We start from the raw sequence: 17,945 nt of genomic DNA, 5'->3' as shown, positions 1-17,945 counted from the left end.
TGCTTCATCTAAGGTCATAATGAAGAAAAACAGGAAAAAGAACTAACTTCCTGCCCTCTAATTCCTGATTCCCCCCTGTAAGTTTCTCCTTCCATAGCCAACAGACAGACGCTAAAGACTGAAATTAGAATCATAGCGTATCCTGAGTTAGAAGGGATCATTGAGTCCAACTCCTGATCCTGCACAGCACCATCCCCAAAAGTCCCACCACATGCCCAAGAGCCTCATCCAAGCACTTCTTGAACTCTGTCAGGCTTGGTGCTTAGCCTGGGGAGCTCTTCCAGCACCCAGGCACCCTCTTGGTGAAGGAACTTTTCCTAATATCCAACCTAAACCTCCCCTGACACAGCTTCAGGCCATTCCCTTGAGTCCTGTCACTGGGCACCACAGAGAAGAGATGTGCCTGTAGATCACCTCAGTCTCTTCCTCTCCAGGCCAAACAAGTGACCTCAGGCCTCGTAGGCTTCCCCTCAAGGCTCTTCACCATCTTCACAGCCCTCCTCTGGACACTTTGCAATAGCTTTATATCTTTCTCATATTGTGGCACCCAGAAGGAGTTGGACCTACAGCTAGCAAGTTGTAGGTAGGTTTACAGAGAACAGAGAGCCACAGCATCCACCACTGTCATCACCATTTCTTTGTTGTTTGCCAAAGGCACAGTCAGGATTGCAGCCATCTCCTCTGACCTCCATGACCATGTTCAATTCAAGCTTTCAGAACATTAGTACTGAGTACACCTCTGAGCCACTTCTTTAGAGCAGCAATCTAAAAATTCTTTGGGGCAAATGCAGCTGAATCACCATATCACATTTCCTCTATGCAAAGCAGTAGCTGCACTTAAATTCTAAACACCAGAAGTACCTATTGTCACTGCACTGACACTCTAGAAAGCCACCTTACTATGTGTTTATCATTAAAAATATAGAGGGCTTGTGGGCAATCCATCATAAAAGAATTACTTCTGAATGGTACAATTGAAGAAACATAAAACTTCCTGAGTGCAAAGAGAAGTTTTACCATAGCAAGATGTGTTCCTCCCCAGTTCACAGGCCAAGGAATCTATGAAGCCCACACCTTCCTTTCAGATGAGAAGTCTGTCTCCACAAGAAGCTCAGCCTATTTCCACATTTCAGGATAGAAAGGAGTAAGTAAAACATCTTGTAATACTTCTCCTTTCCTGAGTATAAATGCAACAGGGTTGTATATGAATGCTCTGGTGATTTTTCTTCCCTGAAACAAGAATTTTTCATGGTGTCATCCAGATATTACCTTTCTATAAGTGCATTTGTCTGCTTCCACCATCTTCATCCATGGTTCCAGCAGAATAGTGAGGATATGTTCTTCTGCTGGGTCAAAAAGGTCCTCAAAAGCTGGGTGAATTTTGTGATAAATCCCATCTTTCTTATTCTGATGAAGTCCAATGTCCATATTGGCAGATGGAGCTATGTAAGTTGCATAAAGGAACTACAATAAAACAGAAGAAAATTGTATCTTAGCCATCATCCATTTCAATGGTTACAGACCCTTGAAGGAGAGAATTAATGCATGTTTGTCCCCCACTGCCCTACTGTATGTTCAGAACTAGTATTAGTCCAAAATTCAGTTATTGACATAATGGAGCCATTTTTCTCTTGCTCGTTTAAATGGTTAATGCAATTTTCACTTGGATATATTTGGCTGATACTTAGATTCAGATAACCACAATTATTACAGCAACTGCACTCTTCATGAAGTCACACTGTTGTTTTGCAGAATATGTACTGGGCCAATTAGTGAAGACATTTTACTTCTAAGAGACATAATTTGTAAATTTGAGGTTAAAATTAATGAAAAATGATAGAACTTCATTCTGTGTGGAGGTTCTCTTAAATAATTTTTTGAAAATGGTGAGACTTATTATAGTTCAGGATCCATGCAGGAGATACCACTGCACAGCTGAGGTCTAAGTCCTTCCAAAAACGAGAATCACAACATGCTTTTATCTGAAGCACAGAGTTTGCTTTCAACATGTACCAGAAGCAGAAAACTGAACCTGGAGACTATTTCCTTCTCCCTAACAGCTCATCCTTGAAGCCCAGAGTAATGTTACTTATTTCAATTTTTTTTATATATATATAGTCCCCTATGTAAATCTCTTGTTTTCTAGATGTTTTGTAAATTATGCTAAGAAAATGAACATTGAAAACTCAGAATAAAACACTTTTTTTCCAGGAATATCTTGAAAGAGGATGTTCCAGGATAGCTTTCTAAAACTTCATTATTCTGACTTCAGCTAGGAACTCAATTAAAAATAAGATGCTGCCAAACTATTTGTCATATCCTTTTAAATATTTTCTCTTCTTCATATTGTGAAAGTCTAACTATATTTCAAACATACAGGGACCAGATTAGTAGCACAAATCAGAATTTCTAGGATAGCATTGACAAGTCCATTTTCACTATTTATTATCCCACAGATTTGATGATGAAGAATTCAGGATTCTGGTAATTCTCTTTTTCCCTATGTTGCTAAAATCCAACTGTAACTAGCAGATGTAAAAAGCAATAGAAGAGAAGAAAATAATATGTTTACTCTGTATTCAAGCAGTAATAAAACACTGGTGTGCTTAGATTTCAAGCACAAGGGGAGAATGTTTGGGTACATTAAATAACTATGTTTCTGTTTGGTTTAAATTAAATGCTGATTTATTAGACTCTCTTTTTCAAACAGCAACAGTAATAGAGTATATCCCCATTATTTTGGACCTTTACAATTTGAAACAAATGCTTTAGATTCTCTTGGTATTAGGTCACTGAGGAATATAGGGCTACGATGGCTGACATCCATCCCCCAGTTAGCTTTTTTTATACTTGCTGTATTTATTGTGTATGTAGGATTCTACACTCTTTCTACATTTCTACATTTTCACTGCAAAGATGGTCTGTGCCTACTGTGCCTATTGTTACCAGTGCAATAATGATACATAGGTGCAAGGTGTAAGAGAAAACAACATCCATAGGGAGAGTCTTACCTGAAAACAAGACCATATTTATCCTAAATTAAACCCTTCTCATTATTTCCCTAAGTACATTTAAATTTAACAGCTTTAATTAGATTCACAGTGATTTCAAAAATTGAAAGTTACTTCGCAGAACCCTAACACTAGGAAAGTTTCAGTTAAATCATGTTAAGTCTTATCCAAAACATTTAATGTATAAAATTATCCAAATTAGAAGGGACAACTCCAATGATATCAAGATGTGGTATCTTTAAAAACAGCCCTTCTAAAAAGGGGTATTTCAGTTGTCATTAGGACTACATTGCTCCACCTGTTATGACTTACAACACAAGGGATCTGTAAATTAATAAAAAGCTTCAAAAAGAGGTTCAACATTTCAGCACAAATTAACCTGGTTCCTTAAATGAGAGATCATTTGAGCATAGTTTTAAGAATAAAATAAAAACAAACACACCACTAATTTCTTGGTCGGAATTCCCTTCTGCTATGATTTTGTATTAAATAGGTTAATGAGTATACTTGCTACTCCTCTTTAGAGCTAGCAAAAAATATCCTACCAAGTCAGAAATTGCTCAGACTAAGAAATGTTGACCAAAAGCTATTGACAATCTGCTTACATGAACACTGTTGTAATATATTGCCACATTAGGGACTGCCTTTGTAGGCTGCGCTACCTACAGAGCTGCCTCCAGTTCTTTATAATCTCACATACAAAAACAGAACATAGTAAAGACAGATATTTTTCTCCAGAACCAACAGTTAGGGCTGGCAATACACATGAAAATTTAGAGGTGATTAAGCCAGCTAGAGGAATGCAATTATCCAAACTCAAAGAACTGGATCCTCACTGGTGTAATAGTTATGGCCTCCTCATTTGAAGGATGCACATTTATGGTGCCAGAGGATTTGGCATCTTTTTACTTGAATTCTCATAAGAATCCATTGCAATGGGATTTGACCAAGTAAGTGAATACATGCACTTGCAGATGGGAGAGAAATGAGAAGTAACTTTCATCCCTGTGTCCCTCACACAGAGTTGAGGTGCATCTGTAGATCTGCACAGATTCAATTGCAAGGACTCCAGAAAAAACAACTGAGAAAAGTTCTAGACATGTCAAAAAAGAGGAAAAGTGTCTGTTCACAGTGTCTTCAACACTGAGCAATGCAGTTTGCAAGACTCATTTTATAAAAAGTAATAATCATAGCCTCTTTTTCTTCCCATGTCATGGAATTCCTGAGGTTTTCTCATTCTCAGTGGAATATTGAAACTGTTATATTAGCCAATCTCCTAAGGGATCAACAGAAGAAATTACATTAAATGAACTTATAGGTTAACAAATTAATACAAAAATCTGAAGCAGATAACATCAAGTGCATATCAAACTTCGTTGATTCACTGTTTTGTTCCTATTGAAAAACACAAGACTTTTTCTACCTGCCAGCTATAAATTCCCCCATAAATGTAAATATATGATGGATTGAACCCAAAAACTTATCTGGAAATTTTGTCAGTTTGCATATTGGAATTACTTAAAATTGCACAAATCTGATTATACAAAATGCTTACAAAATTCAGATTAAGACTTTGGCCTCATTTATGACTTTCCAAATCAGGGATTGTAGAGGCCTTGGGTTCTGGTGTGAATTCATCCCCAGATGAGAAGATTTTGATAAGCAATTTCAAAATGACTGGAGCAAAGCAAGAAATGCGAGAAAGATTTAAGTCCAAATGCTTTGTAGTGCTGCCCAAAGGAATGGATATTGCTCTGATCTGAAGGAGGGCCTTGTGCAGCTGCTTGGCAGAATCTTATGATGGATGAATGCAATGCGCTGGCTGGTGTTAAACAGATAGGCTAAACTGCCTTAACCTCCATCATCCCTTCCCACTAACATAAATCTTGTAATTGACCCTAAAAGTCCACAGTAATGAGCACTCCCTTTATCTAAATTGATTCTAGCGTTAAAATATTGTATTTCCCACAACTGTATTAAATTTTCTAATTCTGAATAACTTTTTCTAAAATTAAACCCCAACATGATATGTTTCTTTATTGGTTTTATTTTCAAATTTTTTTACACTCCCATGCATATGTTTACAGTGAATAACCAGGTGCATTCCTGGATGGTTACCAGTACTTGTCATTATTCTTATCCATCAGATTTCATTCTCACTGTAATTTCTTTCCCCAGGTGAATGCATATACACCTTGGAAAGCATTTTATTGCGCTATGATAAAGCTGAGATAGCAATGCCTAACAAATGAAACAGTGAGTAGCAGATGCACAGCAATCAAGGTTTGTTCCTGTTTCTAACAGGAAGCAGGCAGCACACATATGGAACACTCTGTTTATCTCTGCATGTCTCTTTCTGTAATAAGTAGTAATATGTATATATATGACGATGTGTCATGTGAATCTGATTCACATTCTCTTAGGAGCATTTGAAGTGACTGTCTTCTTGTGCCAAAGGTGAGTGCAGAATTTGGGAAGGCATCCCTTCCATAAGCAGACTCTGTAGATTGGTTGCAGCTTGACTCTTTATGGTGTTCCAACGAAAACAAGTATAATTTTTCTGCAGCCTTAAAAGGCAAGCTTGAGAATGATACCAAATGTTGCAGCACATGTGTTGATTTGTTATGTTACATTTCAGCTGTTAGTTATGCTAATGGAACAGTTTCACATATTTCGTTTTGATGTATTTACTTTCATGGCTATGTGTATGTACTGTCTGCAATTGCCTGGTAACAATGGTTGCACGATGTTCTGCTGTCACCACCAGGCCAGCACTGGAAATAAGATTAGTAAAAAAAGACCTGGGCCTTAAATTTTCAGCCACACAACCACTGCAAAAAGAATGTCAACTAGTGTGAAACGAAACCAAAATGAAAACCATCAGGGACCATAAGCTAAGCTTTGGCCTGCAATGAAACACATAGGAAAATAGTGACACAAAATACATAAGGTCAACTTGCATATCTGCTGTGAGAAGCTCCCCAGGCACACACAGACCTGGACAGATGCAGCAGACAGTCAGACTTAAGGGGGCATTCATTTGCCCACAGCCTTAGGCCATTACAAGGGCTGGAGGGGAAAACAACTAAATAGGGTAGCAGTTCAGAGACAGAAGAGAGGGAGGAATCCATGCCTTGGCCTCTACTTGGAATTTCTGTACAAATAACACTGATTCAGATGAGAATTCTGGACAAATATGCAAAACTCTATCATTTTCCCAGTAAAACCTCTAAGAAGGAAAAGAAGATAAATTCAAGGATGTCCAGATGCTCAGGAACATATCGTATAAAGAGATTAGTCTCATCTGCTCTCTACAGATATTTGTTCCAATGATATGTGAAGTAGCTTTGCTCTATTACAGTACAAACTGAAATATGTGGATAGGATATACTCCTACACAAGGTTTATAGAGGAAAATCAGACCAAAGAGTCACAAAGTGATTTTGAAAGTTCCTTGTAGTTCTTCTAATAATATCACACTGTGGCAATTCCTTTTCCTGATGGAATCAATCTACTCTGCCTTCAGCATCACTGTGGGTTAAGTGCATGCTCAATTAAAATACTCTTTTATAGGAAATATCAGTTCCACTTAACATTAAATGAGGTTGTAAAGGTCTATTTAGGGGATGATAGCCATGGTAAAGATAATAATGACACCCTGACAATCATAACAATTAAACAGGGCTGACAAAGATCAATTTTCATTATTGAGGTCATCATCCGAGGTCTGTACTATGAGATCTGCAATTCTGACCAACACAGGAGATGGAAGGAAAGGTATAGCACAATTAGATGGTTTAGAAAAAATACATAATAATATCTCTGATGTTAACATTAAGCAGACAGTTTCCAAATATGACACAGTGTAGCAAAGGGGAGTTTAGGTAAACTGAGTATAATAGATAAAACTGGGAACAGGCTACAGAGCCTGGAAATCAAACTATACATGTTTAATGTTTGAATCAAGAAATTCCATGGAAACAATCCAAAGAGCTCTTTTTATTGTCTACAACACAGATTTACTTTGGTGTGGGTTGTCAAGATTTGGAAACTTTTCTATTTTCTATCTTCTTTTTAGTCTTTACACTGAACAAATGCATTTGTGAAGGGAGTGAATGAATGTATTTTTGAAAGAAAACCACATTATTTACAACTTACTTGAGCTTGATTGCATATTTGAAAATATTGAAGGGTTTCTTGGTAAAAAAGCTGATGATAAGCCTGTAGGTCAAACCAAAAGTACACGCAGTTCTTCCACAACTAGAGATGAAAAATATTGTAAGTTATTGCTACCCAAATATCACAATTTTATAAAAAATTGATTTTCCAATGCCAGTAATTATTTAGCTCCTTGGAGTCATCATAAATGAAGCTCAATCTAAGATGGATTTAATCTTCTGTTGAATACTGGCAGAGGGACAACATATTTAATAGCATTGTCACAGTGATACTCTATCTTTTATTGTACCCTTTATGCATAATTGGCCATTAAAATCGTTAACATTGTAGTTAACATTTGAAGAATAACCACATTTCAGTGGCATAAAGCCAGTGCTAAAGAAGAGATGCTGATAACAGACATGCCAAATTTGTGCCATGGTAAAATAGTGTTTTACATCAATAACCAAAACAAATACTGTGTACTTCACATATTTACTGGGATTATCATTACATGTTTATTTTGTGCATTTCTGAGACCCAAAGTCTTGGCCTCATTTCATGAATTCAAACAAACAGCAAAATATCTTTCAGAAAAAGTCTACATCTTCCCCCAAGTCCTCTGTTTTAATCATGTGTTTATGGGGTTTAGACCCTAAAAATACCCTGAAACCTCCATCACCAACCAATAAAGAATATGTTCCAAAAAGGTAGGGGCAGGGAACTTTTTTCCACAAACTGTAGCCTTCCAGACCTGGAACATGAGTGAAATAGGCTTCACAGCTGAAGAGAAAACTTCAGGCAAAAAATTTGGAAAGGAGTCTGGCACCTGGAAAGGCTAGAGCCTTGTGGGTGGTTGCCTGTCTCCAATGAAAAAATAAGTTTCTTTTATTTAGATTTCTACTTATACACATTTAATATTTTTAGTTGAAGGTATCCAGCTTTGGAAACATTGGATCTTGCCTTGTAGAAACCAGAGGCATTTCTAGCTACTGCTGCTGGATTCTGCAGTTGGTGTTAGTGGTGAAACAGATGTCCATCTTGATTGCATTCAAACCTCCCCTAAAGACTAGATTTTTCTGCAAAGCCGCTAAACACTAACTCAATATTATTAACTTGTTCCAATTCAATCCTCAATTTACACCCAGCAATGAATGATAGATCTGCTGATTACATAGAACAAATAGTGTTATGTGTCTCAGAATTCCAAGGAGGTTCATGGAAGCATAAGAATGTTTTAAAAATATTTGAGATATTGGACAACACTAACCCAAAAAGAAAGAAGAAATCAGATTATCGTGAGTAATAGCACAGCAGATTTCCCGTCTTAAAAAAACAAAGGTTTTTGTGGGCTAAGACCTCATTTTTGTCAGCCAAGTTAAAGGTTAGTTTTTTTAAATTATTAGTCTTTTTTTTTTTTTTTTTTTTAATCCCTGATGGTACAATAAGAATTCCAATAGGTTTGAGACAGTAAGAGTCTGACAGCTTGGTTAAGACCTGTCATTAGTTTGTATATATACATGAACAGTTTATTGTTGTTGAGGGATTGAAGTCTCAAAAGTAATAATTCATCCAGTGATCAATCTTTCTTTCTCCTTTTTTTTTATTTATTTTTTTTCAGTCTGGCTGCCCCCTATAACTTGGCATTCAGTCAATTGTGGACTAAATTATCACAGAGTAGGAAAATATTCATACCTTATTCCCTGACTTCTCACAGAATTGTGTGAAGTAGTAGCCTGCTCTGTTCTCCAAATAAAGAGACTGCAGCATGCTTTCAATTCCTGATCCCCTGAAGACAACACTGCCAGCAGCACTTTTCCCCTGGACAAATAAAACATAGTTATACAGCAAGAAATAACAGGCTTTCATTATTTTCAAATGTCTCTAAATTTGAAATGGAGGGCCATGAATGTGTTCAATTAGTATCTTTATCCCAAGGAAGTAGACTCCATTTTCTACTATATATATTGATCATTGCCCTCCACACCATTTTCCCACTGAATATTCACATCCTGTGGAATAAATCTGATGACTGAAGACATGCAGAGTAGCTGAGTGATCATTCCAACCATCCCTTAGGTGGTTCCGCAAAACAGAAAAGCAAACCTGGCCTTAATTCTGTCATTAAGTCTTTAGCCCTGGGAAATTCAAGTGATGCTCAACTACATCAGTTAGCTGTCAAAGGTTGTCTCAGCTCAGGCTACTGTGTTTTGAATTAAGAGAAGTTAAGAGGTGATTATTTGGTCATGATTCAAAACATTTGACTATCCTGGAACAAAAGATACATCTTCTGGGATTACACCACTGACATGAGCAACAAAATCATGAGCAATTTAAGAAGCCAAAAATCCAGGTTCATTACCATGGCTAGCTACTAGAGCATTTGAAGAAGAATACATCCATTTTGTCAATGCTCACAGAGAAGCCAGAAGAGGCTTCTGGAAGTAAATTAGCTTCTGATGATCACAAGAGAGAAGTTATAGCTGATTTGCTGTCTCTGATAGCAGAAGTGGAAACAGATGAGTGTGGTGGCTGAAAATCAGCTTCTTTCCAAATAGTAACAAGGACAGAGAAGGGCAGGAGGAAACCAGACTTTCGAAGCAGAGTAGGAAGAGCTCCCTCCCCAGTATGAAGTTAAACTACGAATCCCTGCATTCCCCTTTGCATCATATTTGTGATGGCAAATGATGAGGTCTTGACTGTAGGTTCCAGTCTAACCAGTGTAAATGTATGATATTTTCTTCTGTCAGTAAGAGAAAATCTGCATATGATGTATAAAAACTTATAGTTCATGGTGCGAACTTTTGCTTAATATACATTCCTAACTGTAAATGTCCCCTAATTGCAAAGACTAACTTTTTTTTTCTGTCAAAAACAACAAAGTAAAATGATTGCAGTGAAGTAATAAATAAAGTGTGATTTTGAAGTGCAAAACAAGCATGTGGTCAAGTGCTCAGCAAACCCCATGCAATGTGAGTGGGCCCAGATTTCATAACATTTTGTTTCTTTTAGTTGTCAGGCTATGGATATCAATACCTCCATAAAAGAGCAGGCTGTTTTGAGACCATTCCACAAACAAGAAATATTTTAGATTGGATATATTTTAGATTGCCAGATGTTGACATCTCATATGTCTAATTTGTCAGCATTTTAACAGTTATTGAGAAAAGGTACATCTGTGCAGCGTGCCTCTCTTGAGGTTTGCTCGACTGAAGACCTGCTGAGCAGGCAATAATTCAACACTGAAAAGAATGAAGTACACAAGCAATAAAGAGGGATTGTACAAATGAACCATTTTCCTCTTATGAATGTTATAATTTTAATGATTTTCTAAGGCAGATTCAGTTTTCACTATAAGTCTGATATATTTTCCTAGGCAATGATTCCACTGGAGCATTTATCCAGATAGTTTTCCTTAGCAGCCTACTGAACACATGGTCACTATGGAGAAGATCAACACTTTCTAGTGAAAATAAAGCTCTGTGTGTGCCATGATTTCCTATAAAATAGGTGACAGATATAACAGAGAAAATGCTGACATTCTAATGATACCTCTGCATAAAGCATTGACATTGATAAAATTAAACCAATTTCTCCCCATTATTGACTACTTCATAATGCAGAATAAAGTGTTTTAATCCATGATTCAAGACAACTAATATTTTCAAGACATACTTACGTGGAGCAGCTCAGCATAGGTGTACTTTCTATGATCCTGGTATTTTGAGTCTTTGGTCCCATCCAGAACTAAGCTATGAATCGTGTCTGTGCTCACTGACATTGGCCTGGATCACAAACAAAAAAAATTCCATACATATTTAAGAAAAATCTAGGGCTGCTTAATAAATAAATAAGAAGGGGCAGAAAAGTGATGTAATGACTTCGTGAATAGTAGAGGAAAAAGTACATGGAGTTCAAATTTATAATAAAAAAAAATGTAGAAGGATGCCTTTTTCATATTGCCCAGTGGAAATCATTGGCATAGTACAACTCTGAGGGTTAGGATTTGAGACAGGTTAAAAGAATGTGAATGTAGAGAATATCAACTACTATATAAGAGAAAACACTTGTACTTGGGGAAATAAACCCTTTTGTGTTGCATAAACAGGCAAGAAACTAATCAGCCAGGGAGGAATTCTCCATGCAAACAATCTGTACCATAACTGTGCTTCACTAAGCAGATAATTGTATTGAAGAAAAGTATTAATGAAAACAGTATAATCTAAAATAGTTCATAAATATTTGAGGTATATTGCTGTACAGAAAGATACACAAGGACTTTGGTACTCACCACATTCTACTGCTAGAAATAGCATCCCTTTGGAGACTTCCTGTGAGAGTAGATGGTAATCCTGATGATCTCTTCAAAGAGAAATTTGGTTTAGCTAGTTTTAAGAAAGTTGTTGGTGACTTTGTTCTACTTTTGCAAAAGATATTATGGAAAAACAAGGCAATTCTGATTAATTTTTCCACCTTTATGTTTTCTTAAAGTGTTCTCTAACTGGTCAAAAACAGTCAAGGGTCGTCAGGAGTATTCTTCCTTGTCAATCAGAATATGTAATATGAAAAGTTGCAAAAATTTCTAAATATTTTTCAAGATTTTTCAGCATAACTCAATAACCACTACAGCTTAGAAAATGCATTTTTAACAGGTGGACACATGCTACAAGCACATTGTACAGAACTACAGAGGATGTCAGGTGAAGAGCATGTGAACGTGCTTCGTGAAACTTTAGGAAGATTATCTTAAGCCAGCTGACTGTAAGAGATATACAATCACTCAGACTGAGAGAGAAAGGGGTCATTCTGCCACACCATCTCTTACTATTTTGAACAAAATCACACTCTGACTTTTTGGAGATGCCAATTGCATTCAGAGTGCCCTCAGAAATTTACCCAGAGCTACTGTTCCTTCTAAGCTCTTGCAAGCACATTGTAGCTAGAAGATTCAAAAGTCCAAATCTTTCGTAAGAAAAAAGAAAAAAGAAAAAAGAAAAAAAAAAAAAAAAAAAAGAAAGAAAAAAGAAAGGAAAAAAAAAAAAGAAAAAAAAAAGGGGCCATCAGCTGACTCTGTGATGTTCATAGTACCAGGTCCTAATTTTTGTCAAATTCAACAGGGACTGGAAAACCTGCAGGTTCCTGTCTGCCTGACCTACAGCTAGTCCTGGCTCATTAGCAAATCCTGTGAACTGGTCACTGTAAGACACAGGTGCTTCATGCTCCCATTTCTGCCATGATCAACAGGAACCTGGCTTCTGAATCCAGTTCCTTCTAAACAGGAAATCTGTCCTACTGTTTTCCTCCATTATCTCCACAAATCTTTCCTTTCAAAGGAAGGAATTGTAGCTCCAAACTATCCAAACCAAAATAACAGAGGTGTATGCTGACAAATCTGTGGCATAGCCTATCAGTTCTTGATACTGGAACCACAGTTTCAATCCACATTCTCCACTGTATTGCTGAAAACCTGTAGTTTTTATTGCAGTTACCTCTCACACTCAGGCTTTCAAGGAAGAAAAGATACAAAACTGAACTGGCCACCTGAAAGCTACAAACTGTGAAAAGGTCTGTTGAGTAGCTCATGCCCCTCTGTAGAAAGCAAAAACCATGTATAGCTGATTGAAGGGCTGTAGTGATAGAAAATGAGCAGAATTCTGCCCTTTTTACAGGCATGAAGGATAGATCCAGGTTAACTGCAGTGAAGCTGTAATATTTACTCTGGATTAAGACAAGACTGAGTGGTGAAGCTGCATTGCTAGAGAATTCATTTTGCAGTTCTGAGAAATTCCAGCTAAAGTATCTATCCAAAGGACTTAGGAAATAGCCAGGATGTAAGTGAGAGGATAATTTGACTCAATTTATAGGAACTTGTTGTATGAAGTGTAATGAAACTTTATTGCATTTTTATGTATCTTCAATACAACAGCTTGCTAAATCTTTCCTAAAAACCCAAGTACCTTGTTCTTGTTCCATTGAATTCAAGGAGTTTTGTCATTATTTTTGATGGGACAAAGCTTTGTTTTCCAATGTTGTGATCCTACTTACCTGAAGAGGGGAAGGTGGTATGTCAGACTTTTGGGTCAATGGTAACAATGATATTATTTGTGGGAAAGGATCAATGTCCACTCTTGGTCTCTCTTGACACATGTGCCAGAATTTCAGTTTTGCACTGGCAGCATCTATTGCTGTTGAATGAGTGACACAAAATCTGGGACCCCTAGGGAGAAAAAAGCTAATAAGTAGACTAATAAGTAGAACTTTCCAAAATAATTAAACACTATTTGGCTATTTGGCGCTTTTTTTTTTTTTTTTTTTTTTTTTTTTTTTTTTTTTTTTTTTTTTTCCAGAGATGTTGTTTACTGTACCAAAATATGGTGCTATATGCAGCTGGGATTAAAAACCAGTTAGTGTCAAAGGTCTGTTTAGATATTGCATGCTCCCAAATCTAAAACCAAACTACATATAAGTAAACTTAGGTTGCAAATTCTGCACCATTACACATAGTTGCCTTTCTATCAGTCTGCAGGAAGGTATGCCCCATCCATCCTACAGCAAAGCATAGGAAAGGACTGTAGGCCAGGACAGAGACCACAAGTCATGTGAGGATCCACAATTGCAGGTATTTATTTATGCCTGGAATTTGTTGAACCCTCTTGGGGAGGAGAGAACACCTTCAAAAATTTAGCCCGTATTTTGGAAATAGGTTAGATTTTATATCCTAACTTAAGCTGTTAATATGTAAAAGGCATTTTGTATGACAGGCATTAGAGTATGTATGACAGACAGTAAAGTCTCAGGGTCAAATCCCATGAAGACATACACAGAGCATCCTCAGAACTTGGGAAGCATAGTATGGGGAACAGGTTAGGACAGAATTAACCTCCTGTGCCTGGTTTCCCCGTCCTGCAGACTAAGCTGTAATTGAACATTACCCAAGGCAGAAATCCACAAAGCAGCTCAGATGCTCTGGTAGAAAAATGACAAGGGCTCATTAAAGCAGATCTACCTGGCTGCTCAGCAGCTTGCAATGCAGTTTAGGCTCAGCCAAAAACTCATGTGCCAGTACTCACAGTGACATTGCTTCTAATAATTGCAGTGGGATAAGTGAAATAATAGGCTTATCAAAGAAAACGGACATTTATTAAAAAACGGAATTTTATTTCACATCCATTTTTTCATACCAGTAAAGAAGTAGCGGTTTCACCACTTCAGGCTGAATCTGTCTTAAATGCATTATATTCCACTGATCTCCATGCAGTAGTTTGAGTCTGAGCAACACTTCTGAACTGAGGAAATAGTCTCCACTGCTCAGCAGGTACAATTTTTTCATCTTACTGAGTTGCCTGCAGTCAACAAAAATAGTCACATAAGCATGTATCAAATGCTGTACAGAACTGACTACAGTTCCTCCTACTGCTTAAACTGTTGCCATGCAACATGTTTTTAATTGCAATGGCAGAGCCAAAATATTTTTCCATAAATTAGAGACAGGTTATGTATAAGAGAAAATATATAGCACTGCAGAATAGACGACCTGAATGCAGCAGGATCTTTCACTAAAGCAGTTTGTCATACTGATGTCCTACTTTGAATTTAATTTCTTTTATTCTTTAGCTTCTTTCTGTTGCCATCTGTTTTCCAAATCTCTTTCTAACACAGCCTTAATAATATGATGATTCTGACTTCATCTAAGCTTTGCAAATGTGACTATGCAAAAAGAGTTTTCAGCAGAGTCATTCCAAATCTTGTCAGAACACATATTTAATTGTGTCTGTTTATTCAGACATTAAAATTTGCTCTGAAATCTCAAAATCTGCACTGATCTATCCAGGTTCCAAGTATTAAAGCAATGGGAGTAACTGTTAAGTAATGGGAAGTACCTTTGTTGCCTTGTAGCATTCTTAAGGGCCTTGAGTCTTTCAATATCCATCCAGAGCCACCAATACCTCTCCCCAAGTGTTCCTTTAATGAACTTCCTGAATCTTTCAAACTCATGTCTGTTGCCAGTGTCGTAAGTCCTGTGACTAATACACCAGGAAGCCCTGCTGTCTGGCCCAACACTTTCAGGTCTTGAACTTAAGCTTACTTGTTCAGGATCTTGTTTTATTACATCTTCCTTGGAGTCCAAGGCTGTAAGCGGAGAAGAACTTTGGTTAAAGAGTGACTCTGCAGTACCATGAGCAAATTCATTATTTACTGACTTGTATGTAAACACTTCAGGCTGTTTTGTGGAACTTCACATTACTTTCAATGTCAAGAGCTGGCTGGGAGGTCAGTTCTGAAATGGTTCCCTTCACTGAAATTTGAGAGGATCCTGGTGTGAATTCTTTTACTATCTGAAAAGTTGTGCTTCCCTGTTCACTTTCTTCTTTTGCTGCACTGTCCCATTTTGGGTGTAGATAAACTCTTGATTGCGTGTGGGAAGGAGGTCCAGCAATGGCCACAGAGCAGCCCTCCTTAGCCTCTCTGGATCTCCCACAGGTAACATCAGCTTTTGCAGATGCTGTCCCTGAAGGGGAAAGGAAACTCTGTTTGTGGCATTCCTTAGACAGGTAACCTTCTTCTTTGTCTAACTAGTTAGACATTCCTTTCAACTTTCTCTGAAAATAAGCCACATGTAACCAGTGTTGACCACTGTCACAGACAGACACTTGGATTAGGAACATGGCAGAGACATTCCCTGCTGTGCAACTACATAATTGCCTAACTATATATGGCAAAATCTGTTGATATTAACATAAAAATCAGAGTGATTTAAAATATCTTTTCTTAATTCTAAACTATTTCACTTGTTTTCACTTGACAAAGAAAAATTATAGCCTCTTGACACAGGTCTGTGAAATGAAATATGGAGAATCATTTCTCAGGACCTGAGGCAATTAAGGAGAGAGATACATCTCTGAGAATGGAGAGAGACCAAGCTCCTTACATATGACCTCAACCTTCTCTTCCTTATGCTACTGCGTAAAAAGCAGAAGCAAGGCTGTGCAATGAGTTATATGTCCATATGTGCATCTGTATTTTCTCTCCCAGAACCTCTAGAACTTGCTGAACAACTTCAAATAAATTTGAAGATAGACAGGGTTCCAAATGATTGCATCTTAAAAGATTCACAAAAATTGGCAGCCAAAAGACCTTTAGATGCCCAACATAAATATCCTAAGAAGATGGCTGAAACACATCATATGCTATCAGATACCCAAAGAATCCAGACAAGAAAGTCTTTCAAAACATACAAATGCCTCTCTCCCCAAAAAACTCAGAACAACTCAACTGCAACTTGCAGATTTCTATGAGACAGAAATGTGTAAGAAAAGAAACTACTACCGTCACAGAATTACTTGGCTACTAGCTCAAATTCACTTAATGTTGTAGCTATGGAAAGAAACAAATGCCTGTCTGAAGCCTCAGATACCATATGATGCTCAGAAGGTAACAAGTGGACTTAGAAACAATTCCTTAGAAAGCCTTTTCTTTCCACCTAGTCTGAGCTGTGTTATAAACCAAAGGGTTGAGCCCTTGTTACTTACTCAGAAGGGGATCTTTTTCAGGTAATGATTCATCTTTTTTAAGCTGCCCAGGCAAATGCTGAGTATCTTGAATTTTACTAGAAGATACAGGACGCATAGACAAATCTGTAGTTTTCACAGAACCACTTTGTTTTGCCAATGTAAACCAATCCTTTACCTGAGAAACTGTAGCCTAGAAAAAGAAGTTTCATAGAACAATTGAATTTTCTCTGTTTATTGCAGTATTCCTGAGAGCTACAGCCTACTGTCCATAGGAATTTTGTGCGGTCTGTTTGTGTAGATTTCTGTAAGGACAGTTCCCAATGCAGAGAGCTATATGAAAGTAGCTGAGCATACTTGTACAAGCTGAGATTCTGTTTAAGTTTTATTACAACTGATCAATCTTGTTCTATAGTACAAAAAACTTTGAATATAAAAGCTGTTTAGCAAATGAGAGAATCAGAAAATGGTTTAGGTTGAAAGGGACTTGAAGATCATTTATTCCCAGCCCCCCTGCAGAAGACTAGGTTATTCAAGAGTCAGTTGCCCCATTAGGTTGTGACCTCAGTTACAATAATTCTACCCAATTCATTCAATCTATCTTGAATGAATATGTTCATTTACTAAACACGTTTATTTTACCTCGCCAAGTGATACATGGAACTTCTTCATTGTCAACGCAGTCAAGGCAGAGTCATCCTCCTCAGGAGGGAGAGAACTTGGGCTTTGTTTCCATATCCAGGGAGAGTAGTCACTATCTATAATGAAATTAATACCAGTCTTGCTCCACTCTACTTGTGATATCAATTTGGCTAGTCTGAAATTAGGTGTTGAGACAAGAGAAGAATTAATTTGGCTTTTAATCAGAGAAACAGTTGATTTTCCCACAGAAGTGGCAGTTTTAAAAAATCATCTATCTAAAAAAAAATGTCTACAGATAAGTTATTGATCTGCTTTTTTCATAGAGTAATGGAATTATAGAATATCCTGATTTTGAAGGGACCCAGAAGGATCACTGAGTCCAGCTAGGTATTATTTCAGCCTTCACCTGCTGTTACATCTGTAAATGCCAGTACTGCCACTGCACAGCTCACCAACACACAGAGAGTGTCCTGCTTGCATTACCAAGCTTTACCAGTAAAAAATTACTTATTTCAGGATGATTTTGCATATGTCTCTGCAGTCCCTGCCAAGAATCCCTTGAACATTTTGTTCACTAAAATTGAACTATTCTCTGAGATTGCAGAAGCCCTGTATCACTACCAGA

At 37.3% G+C, this 17,945-nt stretch overlaps 1 protein-coding gene across 1 annotated transcript in view; it reads right to left on the bottom strand.

The window, feature by feature from the left end:
• Nucleotides 1-17,945, bottom strand: part of RGS22 (regulator of G protein signaling 22) — a gene marked incomplete at both ends in the record, with an annotated part of 58,011 nt that overhangs the window by 22,688 nt on the left and 17,378 nt on the right. Inside the window, 11 exons of the mRNA XM_083860155.1 lie at nucleotides 1,270-1,464; nucleotides 7,170-7,271; nucleotides 8,865-8,990; nucleotides 10,849-10,954; nucleotides 11,461-11,531; nucleotides 13,215-13,386; nucleotides 14,351-14,512; nucleotides 15,050-15,299; nucleotides 15,415-15,678; nucleotides 16,700-16,871; nucleotides 17,321-17,495. Coding sequence (XP_083716281.1) covers nucleotides 1,270-1,464; nucleotides 7,170-7,271; nucleotides 8,865-8,990; nucleotides 10,849-10,954; nucleotides 11,461-11,531; nucleotides 13,215-13,386; nucleotides 14,351-14,512; nucleotides 15,050-15,299; nucleotides 15,415-15,678; nucleotides 16,700-16,871; nucleotides 17,321-17,495 — 1,795 coding nt within the window. The remainder of the gene's footprint in view (nucleotides 1-1,269; nucleotides 1,465-7,169; nucleotides 7,272-8,864; nucleotides 8,991-10,848; nucleotides 10,955-11,460; nucleotides 11,532-13,214; nucleotides 13,387-14,350; nucleotides 14,513-15,049; nucleotides 15,300-15,414; nucleotides 15,679-16,699; nucleotides 16,872-17,320; nucleotides 17,496-17,945) is intronic.

Source organism: Zosterops lateralis (genome assembly GCF_965231275.1).
Source record: "Zosterops lateralis genome assembly, chromosome: 1".
NCBI classification, from domain to species: Eukaryota; Metazoa; Chordata; class Aves; order Passeriformes; family Zosteropidae; genus Zosterops; species Zosterops lateralis.
The sequence above is the reverse complement of the archived record's forward strand: the minus strand, read 5'-3'. Positions and strand labels throughout refer to the sequence as shown.